At 40.3% G+C, this 13,693-nt stretch overlaps 1 protein-coding gene across 3 annotated transcripts in view; it reads left to right on the forward strand.

Moving 5' to 3' along the window:
- The window catches only part of NHLRC2 (NHL repeat containing 2), a 34,479-nt gene extending 26,619 nt beyond the window's left edge, over positions 1 to 7,860 (forward strand). For 2 of the 3 annotated variants that reach the window (XR_014948762.1, XR_014948761.1), the window contains exon 11: positions 2,488 to 3,440. Coding sequence is in view for 1 of the 3 variants with exons in the window: in XM_015867293.3 (XP_015722779.1) it covers positions 2,488 to 2,756 (269 nt within the window). In the remaining 2 variants the exon portion in view is untranslated. Of the gene's footprint in view, positions 1 to 2,487 lie in introns of all 3 variants that reach the window. The other variant, XM_015867293.3, reaches the window with a different exon arrangement.
- Positions 7,861 to 13,693: the final 5,833 nt, after the last annotated feature.

The following is a 13,693-nucleotide window of genomic DNA, read 5'->3' on the forward strand; positions in this document are numbered from 1 at the left end:
CATAAAACTTGTGCTCCAGACCCTTCACCAGTTTTGTTGCCCATCTCTGGACATGTTCCAGGACCTCGGTGTCTTTCTTGTAGTGAGGAGCCCAGAACTGAACACAATACTCAAGATATATAGGAGGGATCTCAGACTGATGAACCAAAGCATCCCTCCCAGTCTCTGTTGCTATTGTGATATGCCGTTACATTGTGACATGCTAAATTCCATCCGGAGTTGTTTCATTTGAAAATGGAAGAGGGAAGAATTAAACAAAAACCAAGCAAACAAAAAAAAAAAAAAAAAAAACCAAAAAAACCACCAAAGCATTTGGTACACCAGACTGCAGCTTTTTGCTTGAATTAATGCATGCTTTGTTAATTTTTGAAAAACTTCATTGAAACAAACAGCCAGGGAGGGCGTGCAGAGGTGCTGCTCCCAGAACTGTTCAGATTTTTCCTTCTCAGATGCTTGCCCTCTTTACTCAGTCTCTATGAATGGTTCATCTCAGTCTTGCTGCCTGTCTCTGGCAGAAAGCTTCTTGAGAAGCTGAAATGGGAGTCCTGAGTCTAAATTAATCTCACCCAATAAGTATTTAAAAGAACACATGGAACATGTTCCTATTGCATGTGACTGAAATGGTTTAATTGTACCCATCATTACTATCCTTACTCTGGACACTACTTTGTCCATAGTTGTGATTGGTAGACTAGATTGTGTGAGCATGTCCCTTGAAATTCTCTTTGGTACAAAAATAGTAAGGTTATCTGAAAAGCCTCGCAAAGGGTGACCATTAGTGAGTGTTTGGAGACAATGTTTTCCAGTGTTCCAGCTGCACTCAGAAAGGAATATCTGTCAGTGCCCTTGGAAGTACCATTCCAAAGTAAACCTTTCACATGGAAGTACCATTTGAACCAAGTACCATATGAAAGACCATTAACCCATGGCTTTACACATTCTTTATGTGTTAACACAATTTTGCCTGGCTCTTGACTTATTCAGGTATAGCTCATGTGCTTTAAGACTGATGTGTTTAACTTATTCATCTCTCTGAAATACCCGTGTCTCTAAGCAGTATCCTATAGTAGGTGTTGTGTGCTTACGTAAGGCTGCCACCATGAACTGGTCTTCTTGGAGCTGAAGGGAAGACATTTAGTACTCAGATTGCGTGATATGAACACATTTGTTTTTACACTCTACGTACCCTAAAAGTCAGTAATGTGCAGAGCTGTCACCTCGTGGAGTAAGTTAATAAAATACCTACTTAGCCATTATAAAGCAGAACAAAACTTGCTAAACAGTTTAAAAAACAAAAAAACAACACCCTAGAATATCTTCTTCTTCAGCTTCCTTGTCACATTTTAGAAGCAATAAACAGAACATTTGTATTTCAGTTATTGTTGCCCATTTGTACTGCATTGAAAAGTCATTCTTTGCTGAAACGCTGCTGGATTCTAAAATTCTGCTGAGTTTTAGCGGTTGTTCTCAGCCTGAATTTACATGCCATATTGGCTTTTACAATGATGAATACATGTTAATAGTCATTACAGCTTGTAGATGCAATTAAAGCGATCTGAAACTAAACATCACATTTTGTGACTCATGTTTTTTTGGCCAGCTTTCATAGCGTCAAACTCTCCGTGTGATAGCTTAATTAAATTGATTGTTTGTAAAAGCATTCAACAAAGACGGTAGAGCATCCACAATTTGTGGGTATACCTCATGATTTCAGGTAGATTCTCACCACTGTTTGTGCCTTTAGAGTACCAATAGAATATTTCCAGGGCAGTCAGAACACCTTTTGGCCTTCAGCATCTCTAAATATTGTTGAGGTGGGGATCTACGTCAGAGTTTCAAGGATTAGTGAAGCTGGAGGGAGCTGAGTGACTTAACCTCGACAAGTTGTTTCAAGCTCATAACTTCCAGAGCCAGCTTTGATGTGTTTTCTGAAGAATGCCAGAAAGAGCACTTCATCCATCGCACTCCGGTCTCAAATGCAGAGAACAATGCAATGACTGTTTATTGTACGGCTTGTTTTTAAGTTCACACACTCTTAAATAATAAGTGCAAAGCCCCATTTGTGCTGTGACTGTTTGAATGTTGGTAAGTTTCAGCATGCTGCTCATAAAGCCAGCATTTCTGTTTGGAAGTGTCACAAAGTGCCTTCAGTTCTACGCATGTATAGCAGTCAACTTACCTGCAGTATTAGACTGTGGATGAGAATATGTAACATCCCGCTGATTTAAGGAGTTTTGTGTATGTATCTCAGAAAAAAAAATAAAAATTAATATCCTCTGAAGAGTCTATAGGACAAATTGCAGATCACTGCATTTAACAAAGATCTACTGTATGTGTGCCCACAAGTTTGAAGCAAAGCTACAGATCTTTCTATCCTTAAACAATTGTAAAGAAAGGCCATATTGTCGCATAGGTAAAAATTAATGTTTTCTGTTGGTTTCAGATATGGTGTTAAATATCCTAACAATAGCATTTGTTCTTTTGCAGATAATAATACATGGCTGCTTCAAGGACAGCATCTGTCTGGAGAAATTAAGGATGTTTCCTGTCAAACTGTCATTCCCTTTCAGCTACCAAGAGTCTGTCTATCAGCTGAAGCTGTCCTGGCCATCAAAGCGTGCCTCTACTATTGCAGTAAAGATAGCAGTGCCTGCATGATGAAAGGAATCTCATTCAATCAGCCTTTGCAGATAGGAAGTACAAACCAAGGCAGTTTGACACAAGTTGAACTAACACATTCGTTTATAACTAACTAGTGCTTGGTTAAATGAAGCAGAGTTTCTTAGTTTAATGGGAAAATTTGTAATCACAACCTCATTTCTTTTCATTACAGTAGCAGCATTGATACTGTAAAGCTCTACACTCTATTGCCAATTGTGAATATGTGGGACTTGTGCCATTCAAATAATGAGCAACAAGTCCTTCTGAAAGAGCTAATATTGCTTTGTGATGTTACTGTAAGAAGTTCTTTGCATTGTACATTGGATTACTTCAGACTAACAGTTCCTGATTCCTTCTGTGCCCTTAAATTTTAACAGAATGTCAAAATCAATGGTTTCTTTCTCAAGGCAGCAAAAGAAGCATCTTGTGTGTTTTTCTGAACAGCGTCTATGGCACGTGTGTTTTCAAAGTAGATCTTAATTTAAGTGTAGCTCTAATATTATTTAAGGTGAGTGTTTTGCTTAACTCAATCTGACTGCCTTATATGAAGAGCGCAGCTTCATGGAAAAATTCCTGTGAATTTAAGCTCCTCCATAAATGAATCACACTCATTTCTAACAAAGAATGTGCCTCCTTGATGTATATTTGTAAAGGAAAAAAAATATCACAAAACCATGCTGGAATCTTTCTAATCTGTACTGACTTACATTTTGTGGTAAGTGATAGAAAATGTTTGATTATCTGAAGTGCAAAAATTAAATGTCAACCATTTCAAGCAAGTGAATAACTTTCTCACTTTTAGAATTTCAATGTAAAACATTGTTTGAAGATTTCTTTCTTGCAAGCTTAAAATATTTGGAGTAATGCTGCCTTCTTGAAGGCCAGGTCAGGGTTTTTTGAAGTCAGTCTTCGTCCACACATTCATTTGTTATGGTGGCCTCTGAATCAGAGCTATGCATGTGATAATATCATGTCTAGAGGTTCTGACATTTTGCTGAAGATCAGTGATTTCATCTTGGAGCAAAATACTTTGAAGTCGTGTTCCTGAACTCTGCCTTTGGTGCTTCAGTGTTTTGCAAGAAAAATGGGATCGATTTGCCACAGCAAGTACCAGGAATACAGGAGGATGTGTGAGTGTCTTACCCAAATGGGAAGGATTTCCACAGTGCTTAAGTGGCAGCTGGGTTAGGGTCAGTGCTTTGATTATGAGAATCAGTTCTAAGAAGATGAATTTAATGTAGAATATTTTTGCATATAGTATGAAGTGTGGTCATGGAAGTACTTTTATGTGGCATTTTCTAAAGCAGTCATCATGGTTGCTGACACCTGTCAGTCATTCCCCAGTATGATTTGTCGTTGATGTTTCTTAAAAGCTGACTGACATGTGGGTCATGAACTCGAGGGGCTTTTGTTCAGGGGGACCATAAGGATTGGTGTGTTTTTTCCTCCTATTGAGGTGCCAGCCTATCTGTGAGTTCCCTGTAGTAGCAGAAATGGTGATTATCTCACCACCTGTCAGCAAGGCAAGGACTGAACTATTGTTTCTCTTGTGTTTCTGTTGTTTGTTTGCTTTCTTGAAGCCATTTGTTCTAATTCACTCTTCCAGTTCCTTTGGGTAAGCCTCTCAATCTCGTATGCCGTTCTGAAGAAGGGTAGAGCTTTGCTACTTTGTTCAGAGGTCGCAGATAGCGCTGGAAGGATGAAGCTAAAGAAATGGATTGGTGCATTTATCATTTCTTACATTTTATTACAACTCCTTCCGATTTTATTTGGTGTTTATCTAACTTTGGATGGAGGCCAGGAAACCACAGCTCAGCTTCCATCCAGATCACAGCTTTTCTACTGCTTACTGAAAAAAACACAAGCATTAGTTTCAGGAGTTTCGAATAACAAATCGAACTCTTAATGTTACCTTGAGTTTGTAACTCAGCAGGTAGACTGATATAATTTTAATTGGAAATTAGAGAAGAAAAATGTGTTTCAGTTGAACAGGATCATAAAATGCTGCCTTCTGTTCTCATACCCAGGGAAAAAAAAAAGCTGCATCAAATGTAATCTGAATTGTAATGTTGAAATATAGTCTTGTAGATATGTCTTCTGTCTAAATGTGCATCTGTCAACATGTGCTTAAGGGTTGTATGTTTTTTGTTTTCAAGATTCCCTTTTTAGTTACTTTGTGTGGTAGGCACATTCAGAGCCGCTGTAACCTTATTGGAAAGGAGTGGTAGCAGATAATAGGAAAAGTGTTGCATGAGCATCTAGGCTCAGATTTTAAAGGACCTTTAAATCTGTATCATAACCAAATTTTAAGTAATTTTATTTCAGGGAAAACAGTAGGAATATGTGTTTGATTATTTAATTTCTCCTTTAAGTCTGTCTTGCAGCAGTTGAGTGAATCCTGTGTAAGCAAGGAGTGTATCCAACACAAACTAGGGATGTAGCACATTCATGCCATTGTTAGTACATTCCCTGTTACTGCGTGTAATGACTGTGCTAAAAGAGGCAGAAGGTGTGTGAGAACATTTCAAAAGTACATTTGTCTTGTTGTTTACAGAGAAAAGATGGATGTCACAAAATGCTTTCCCCACCTGCATCCTGTAAGTCCTAAACCCCTTTAGACTCAAAGGGAGAGCTTCTTACCCTGATCTATCTTTATGGCTTTCAAACAGGGACACTGCTATAATAATTCTCCTTTGTTGTCTTAGGAGCAGCTAATGATCATTGTGCTCCAGCTCTCCCTGATGAAGTTACTGGGGTTTTTCTGATCCTCGCTCACTCTGTGTGTTCACTATGACTGGCATCTATCACATTAAGCCGGACACTATTTTGTTTGTCCAGGAAATAGCATGCAAACTCACTGAGTCCCTACTTATGTTTCACTCATAGCATCAGCTGAACAGGCATTTGAACACTCTATAATTAGCGTAACATGCTTTTTAAGAGCTTATGTTGTATACTTTTAGCCTACGAAAGAGATGCTGTTTCCATTGCTTTCTCCAGGGCTCACAGGGTGCAGTTACACTAAAGCAACAAGTGCTGTGGATGTAACCAGACAGGAGGTAACATGTACAAGCAGCAGAAATTTCACTTTGGTTACCAGAAAGCATCCTTAAAAGGCTATTTAGAAAAACAGGATATTTGATTTCTGTCTGTAAATACCGAAAAATCAGATGGCTGCCATCTCTTTGTATGGCAGTTCAGCTTGTAGTATTTCCCGATACAAAAACTGTAAATTACCACTGATTTGATATGGCTCAGCACTCCCAGATTTTGAACTTCCAGTGCCAGTATGTAATTCAAAGTCTTTTCACATTGTGTTTTCTCACTGACTTTAACAGGTTTTGCATCAGACCTTAATAAAGTCATAAATTACTGTAGCAAATCTCTAAAGAATATTGGTTGTGCTTCTGCTCTACAATAGAAGCAAGTTCTGAGGCTTTTGCAGTTTTTAGTCCTAGGGTTTGCTTTCCTAGAGCAGCTTTTGTTTGTGAATGAATATGTTAAAAGTTCCAGGAGATGTTTGTATTTAATTACAGTTTTAATTTCACTAGGAGAAAGATAATGTCATTTCAGAGGAGAGTAATATCTTCTCAAGGCTTTTCACACTGAATTCAGTAACATCTCTCTGTAGTTTATTCTTCTCCACTGAAGGAAGAGGAGGAATGCTGACTGCCTAAGTCGTGTTATTGATGGGCATGCATTTCATGCATACATTTTTAGTTCATTCCTTTTTATATTAGATTCTCTTGTGCCTTTTTGGGTTTTTCTACTGGTGCAGCTCTTCATAGTTCACGTTTTGCCTTAGGTCTTCCACTTGTAGAGTACTGTGCTTGTGTAATAGTGTGCTAATGTGATACAAAGCAAGTCCAGACCAGATGAATAATACATGAGAGAGTAGTTTACAGTGTCATGTAAATGCCTTATCTGCTTGGCTTCAGAAAAGGTGCATATGTATGTATTCTTCATCCACTTGTTTTATTCCACTGATCAAATCTTGTCATTCAAACCATGGATAAAACTGCATTTTGTGAGAGCATCAAGAAAGACTCATTCCTAGTCTCTTAGGAATCCTAATCTAATTGCTTACAGGAGGGAGAGGATCAGAATGAAGTGACAGGGGCACATCTTTCTGTTCCTTCAATTATTGGCTATTTATTTTAGTAAAGAGTGTTGTACTCTCTTCTACATATGATGAGGTAGTTGCAAAACTGCAGCAAGGTGAAATCTGGGCTCCTGGGACAGTGGTTCAGCCCGGTGTGACAGAAATGCTGCGCTTTCATTGCATCAGGATGACTGAAGGACAAACATCAGTGCCTTGAATGAAAATACTTGATAGTGTGTCTTCATAGGAATGCTGGAGTACAGACTGCAACAGGGAATTTATTTGAGCTTCCCAATTTGTGAGTTTGGGTTTTGGTTTTTGTTGGTTTGTTTTGTAACTCTGCTCATTCTGTAAGGATCGGTTTTCCTGCACTGTTGTGTTGTTGAACCAAGCTGAAGTGCAGGTGCTTTTCCTGCAGCCTGCCCTTATGAAGTACTTCAATCTCAGGTCTTTTGTGCAGTCTTGTCAACCTGCTTCTGAAACTGATAGGAGTAAACTTGGCGGGGTGATTTCAAACATCTTGCAGAAACTGCAGCGCAAGTGAGATGGAGGGTGAAACTTTAAATGGGCAAAGATGACAATTCTTGGTATTTTAGGGGGAGGGTTTTGGTCTTTGGGGTGGGTTTTTGTTGTTTTTTTTCCCCCTCTTCTTACAGATCAGCAAAGATAATTTAAATGGGGAAGGTCTGTGTGTAGAGGCAGCTATGAATGGTCGGGTACTCACAATGAAACAGTATCACTGTATTTGGGTTCTGATGTTGGGATGTCACATCCAGCAGCGCAACAGTAGCAGACAAAGTCACAGTCGAGCACTTAACACCTTAAAAAACGTCTCCATATTCTTTAGGTGGAAAGATGGGGATTGTTTTATCTTCCTTAACAATATGTGTGGATTATGATCCTTTTTAAGTAAAAGGTAAATGTCCTGTAATAGTAGGAGAACAAATAAATACACCAGAGAGGAAATGTCAGCCTCAGATTTCAGCGAGCAAATGAACAGCTATTGAAGAATGTATTATTTCTCCTGTGAAACCTCTTTTTCCTTGTAAGGGTTTTTTCATGGAAAAAATGAACATTAAAAATGTTATCTTTAGTGATCTGATTTGTTTGTCATTTTTTACATCAAGAGAGACGTGGAAGCAGTGAAATGTGTATGCCATAAGGCGTTACAACGGAGTTATACGAGTTATAAGGAGTTACAACTGAGTTGAATCTGTTCGCTAACAAGCACCATTCATTTCACGTTCCCTTTCCTGCAGGGCCACGAGTGTCAGCTGGCCATTCGTGGACCTGGGCTAAAATTCTGAAGACTCTCCAGCTTCAGGTTTATTCAGCAACCTGGAAAATGAGATCTGGTTTCATTCCATTTCTGCACATTAGACAGATGAGAAATGTTGTGCTGCATGAGTCACAGACTGTTTGCACGCTTCAGCTTGCTGCAGAGATCCCAAGGGCCAGCTTAGCTTCTGCAGCAGGTCTGTCTCCTGCTTTGGTGCCCTGTTAGCTGGGTTTAGAACTTCTACTGTGTGTAGAAGGTGATGTGGTTTGCAGTGTTTGGGTGCTTGTAGACACAGCTATTCTGCACACTGCACACCCCCCAGAAAGATTCTGCAAGCAAATGCTTGGTTTGCCTTCACCAAAACCTTAATGTAAAGAATGAGAGAATACACCCTCACCCATTCGTTGTTCATGTTGGGAGGCGAACGTTTTGTTCTACTGACAATAACAATCATAGTAAAGATGCTTCAATGTGGCTGAACGATGCTTTAACAGCAGCTTCTACCAATTAGAATTGTTTTGTTACAACCATCTCACTTTAGATAACAGTTTTACAGCTTTGACTAAGAACATATGGAGCTGGAGTACTAATACTGGCTTCCTGTGCAGTCATTCAAGTGAGGAGCACTACCAACATACCTACGAATATCATCTGTTAGTTACGCTTCTGCTCATGGTCTTACTGGTACATTGATTAATTGCTCATGAAGGCACTGCATGCCAAAAAATCTTGTTTGTTTACTGTAGGTAATACAGCTAATGAGAGTAGGGCAGCTTTATTGATTTTTTTTAACCTTGATAAATATCATTGCTCTTATCAATTCAAACATTTTAAACATTAATACATAATACATAAGCTTGTATGTACAAACCTATAGATGCTCACATGGTATCATTATGTATAGTGACATCTCGGACTGAGCTGGGTGCATTCTGCCAGAACCAAGGAAGGCACCACTCCTTTCTGTGGTCTCAAAGTGACTGCTCTAAGAATCATAGAACAGAATGATAGAATCATAGAATGGTTGGGTTGGAAAGGATCACAAGGATCATCAAGTTCCATCCCCCCACCACAGGCAGGGCCACCAACCACCAGATCTGGCACTGGACAAGGCTGTGCAGGGCCCCATCCAACCTGGCCTTGAACACCTCCATGGACAGAGCATCCACAGCCTCACTGGGCAGCCTGTGCCAGCACCTCACTGCTCTCACTGAAGAACTTCCCCTGATATTCAACCTACATCTTCCCTCCTTCAACTTAAAACCATTTCCCCTTGTCCTGCCATTATCTAGACAGAGCTGAACTGTCTCTAAAGGCAAGGGAAAGGAGCCTTGGATTTGAAATTTGATGAGAGGACCAAGATGTTTTCTAGCTGTTGCAAGAAGATCTCCTGGCAAGAACTTATCCAGAGGTGAGGTAGGTAGTGGCTTTAGAAGGCCTCTCCCTGCCCTGTCCTTCCAATCACACTTTCCTGTGGCCATTCAAATTCATGGTCCCGCTGTCTCATACAAGTTTTATCTTTTCTTCCTGTCAGCCTGGAATTTTGTGCACAGTCCCAACAGAAATTGAAAACAGTGTCTGATGGCTATTTTTATACTCTGCTGCGTGAAGCAAAATTCTACCCTAGCTGTACTGGGGTTTTCTGAGGCTGGTTTGTTCTCCTTACCCTCTTTCTTTAGGTAGAGAAGTGGAAGCAGAGCAGATTTCAGCTCTTAGCTCTACAAGTGGCTTTCTAAAGTACTGCTACAGCAATAGGTTTTATTTCCTTCTTTTCTGGAAAAGCATGAGCACTTGGTAACCTTCGGTTAAATCTCTGTATTTTTCCCTTCTCGGGCATTGCCTTAAGCAGAGTATGTGGGCTTATCAGTGCTCAGAGATCCTATCAGCAGGCTGTAAATAATAAATATGCTTTCCAAAAGCTGAACGAAGCTGCAATATAAGGAGCAGTAAAGATATTAATGAAGAGGCTGAGTAAATCCAAACAGCCAAAATTACCTTTGTGCTTCATATTGCTTGTAAGTTCATAATGTAGATTCGCAATGTTGTTTTTGTTTTCTGATTCTAAAGCTGCAATTCTTGTCAATGAGAACCAAAATGTTGTTCCAACATCAACTCCATATACTAATGAGAAGGTAATTAATCAGTTTAAATATCCTCTTTGTACAGCCTGGCTGGGAAAGCGCACCACCTCCCCAGCAAAGGGCTGAGCCGACAGCACGTCAGTGTGAGGTGCCTTAAGCAAAGCGAGGAGCAGTCAGCAGCCTGTCAGCAGCAGGACTGAGCAGCAGCTCAATCACAGCCTCAGCATTTTCCCTTTCTCTCCATACACAGCCTGACACACCGGTGGCTTGACTGGAGTTGTACGGAGATCATTAAGAATGAGAGATGGAGCTGCCTTTCAGCATCTTGAACGGGATCACAAAGGAAAGCATGAAATCGAAATGTGCCAAACAGCGCGTAGGAGCGGCGGTGTCGGAACGGCAGTTAAATCCAAGGGAAATCTGCCGGGGGGTAACTGAGAAACATCATTTATGCAGTTGAGTGAAGGAGAAGGGTTTAATTAGCATTTTTGCTGGGCGTTTAGCAGTGGAAGTGCTGTAAAGTTGTCATAGGCTTGAGTCAAAGGAGGCACAGAGTGGCAGAACTCGTCAGATTACGTGTAAAGTGCAGAGGATATGCTGGGATGCTCTGAGATGGGCTCCTCAGCAAAGGGTGACAAAACTTGCCTCTTGGAACTGTAAACTGCAACACTGACTGACTCACAGCAGCGTGGTTAGGAAATGAAGCTTAGCAGGAGGCTAACGTTTTTTATTTGCTTGAGGCTGCTGAAGAGCAATTCTCTTTATAGTAGGCTTAAATTACATGTATAAAATACAGGAGAAATAACTTTACCAAGCGAAGACAAGAAGTAGAATGAAAGCTATTTTTATAGAGTTGCATAAGAATCTTGTTCTAATATACAGAGAACTTGTTGATTCTAAAAATAAAGGTTTTGAAATGTTAGTGGATGGAATCTCAGCGACTTTGTGACCTAGTTTGGGTCTATGTAAGCACATTCCCTTCTGTGAGGACAGATAGTTTTCAGACACTTGGTGCATCGTCTCCTCCTCTCATATACCTTTTGTATTCTGAATGCTGGCCTGTCAGGTGAACAATATGCTTAGGATGGTTCCCATCCTAAATGATATTTGTTACCCTCTTGTCATTGTTGTTGTCAGCCAAGGAAATCAGTGAGGAAAATCCACTAGGCCTATGTAGCAGCACCTCTCAGCATTAAAGCCTACTGAAATCTCTGCGTGGGAAGAGGCTCAGATTCAGTGGTAAGTTTAACTCGGAGGTATAAAATGTGAAGGCTGAATCCTTTGGTGGAATTAATGAGTCCTTCTCTTTAGCAATAATTCATCACATCGTGGTGGTTCCTGAGCACTTTCACTCATTCACTGAGAAGGGTCAGTGCAGCCCTGATGTGACCCAGCAGTGAGGGCCATTGCCTCAAAGCACGCAGGAAGATGCTCGAGGTCCTCATGGATGTGCACCATGCTGGTGCCTCTCACCTCTTGGCTAAACCTTTCTTTCCACTCATATCTATTGTCAGCTTGTATCTTCCTTTCAGCTGTCCAGTTGACGAGACCAAGCGTTTCACGTGGTTCTGTGTGCAGAGGTGATCCTGCTTCAGTCTGAGCAGTAGATTCATACGTTTATCCCAGGCAGCAAATGGATGCATTCTCCACCACTTTGCTTCAATCATCTCTTTAATCTCTGCTGAATCTCTTTTTAATGACTATCACTTGATCCTTTTCACTCCACCTTCACTACTCTAATTAGTTCTCCCAAAACTCACAGCCCATTGACTATCCATTTGTAGTTTTCCCCCCCAAAAAAAAGAAAAGTAATTTAGCTCTTTTCATACTGGAAAGAATATTCCTAACCTGCACACCCTTTCCATTTTCTTTTTGCACTTGTGAAACGTTCTATTAACAAGAGCTTCAACTTCCTCTATTTCACGTCTGTATTCCATTCCCACTAATTTAGCTGTCTCCATGCTGACCACCAAAATTGCTCTCAGCAAGGTTTCTAATAACGTTATGTTAGCCAGATCTCTTCAGGCTTCTTGACCCACTTGTTACTTTCGACTCTTAAACCAATCTTTTATTTCTAACATCTTTGTTTCTGTTTGCATCTGTTCCACACTTGATCCTGGCTCTCTGCCTGCTTTGGAAGAAGCTCCTTCATTGTGTTGAATAGTCTTCGTCTTCCCAACCTTCAGCTTCCTGTGGGAATTCCCCTTTATCCTTCCTAGGCGTTGATGTATGTAACTCCTAATGCAATGAAGTTCTTTCCTGAGACTGAGTCCTAGACGCTATGGTGATATAAATGATAATAACAGTTGGTATGACAGGTTTATTTCCCTTGTAGTGTCTTGTCTTACGAAAACAGCTCTAAAAATAGATTCAGCAACTGGAATAATAAATGACTTCTATGAAATTCGCAATTATTCTTCCATCATACCAGAGGCTTGCTCTTGCTTGTTCCTTTATATACAAATCTCTCACTGCTTTTCCTCCTGAAGCTTCAGAAATGTGTAAGCAAATAAATTCAGGAACCTTCTTGAACCGGGGGGATTAAGTCATTAGCACAGGAATTCTGGAAGGGCATGTGGAGTTCAGCTGAACTAGACATCTCTCCAGGTTCAAGCCTTAAAGGGTCCAGAGATTTTTATCTAGTTTTTTTTTATATGAATGTTTGATCACATGCTGCAAAAAATGTTGAAGTTGGCCAGAGATGCAAGTCTTCACATATCTATTAGCTCTTTTCGTTTTTTCTAGTTGCTAAAGAGATGATTGATTGAACAGATGAAAAGCAAACGATCATTGAAGACAGGGTTTGATATTATACTGTGATATGTCTGTCTTTCACCAAAATACAACTGATCCTACACATGTGAGTGACGGGATGGCTCTTTCCATTACAGGCCAGTGCAGAGTTGCTCAACTCTAGTTCTTAACAAGAAGCAGCCCCATCACACGAAGCAGCAGCTGCACATTGAAGTTGTGGCAGACAAATGCAGTAGTAAACGCAGTCTGAGACATGGCTGCTGCAGAAGTACTGGCCAGCCATAGCAATCAAAATACCTCTTGGGCCTCCCTGCACTTAATTAGGGTATGGACTAGAAGAATGCCACCATAGAATTGCATGGAACTTCCATAAACTCTATTGTGTGACACAAATTTAGAGCCGATGTCTCTAAACTGGAGCTGAGGTTGTGAGCTGACAATTGCAGACAGATTTAAGTGTAATTAGTGCAGTGCTCTGAAAGAATACTTTCCTGGCTTCTTTATCATAAGGGTTGAGCATCTTTATTTGAGTGCTAATTAACAAGTGGGAATCATCATTTGTGGTTCCATCTTTCTCTCATCTGGGGAAGAACTGGACTGCCAAGGCTGAGTTTGGATTATCTGTAGGAGCTGACATCCTTGGCATTATTTAGTTCATCTAGAATTTTACTCCCTGGCTTTGAACAGAGATGTCTCCTGAACAGGCTGTTACCCTTACAATGGAATCTAAATGACTGATCACTGTTCTTTTTCAGCAGCTGACTTTTGTATGTTTGGCACAGAAGAGTCTGATTATTTTCATGGATTTTACTTGAT

The sequence above is a fragment of the Coturnix japonica genome, chromosome 8 (assembly GCF_054131305.1).
Source record: "Coturnix japonica strain WE chromosome 8, WE-NBRP24, whole genome shotgun sequence".
Taxonomy (NCBI): domain Eukaryota; kingdom Metazoa; phylum Chordata; class Aves; order Galliformes; family Phasianidae; genus Coturnix; species Coturnix japonica.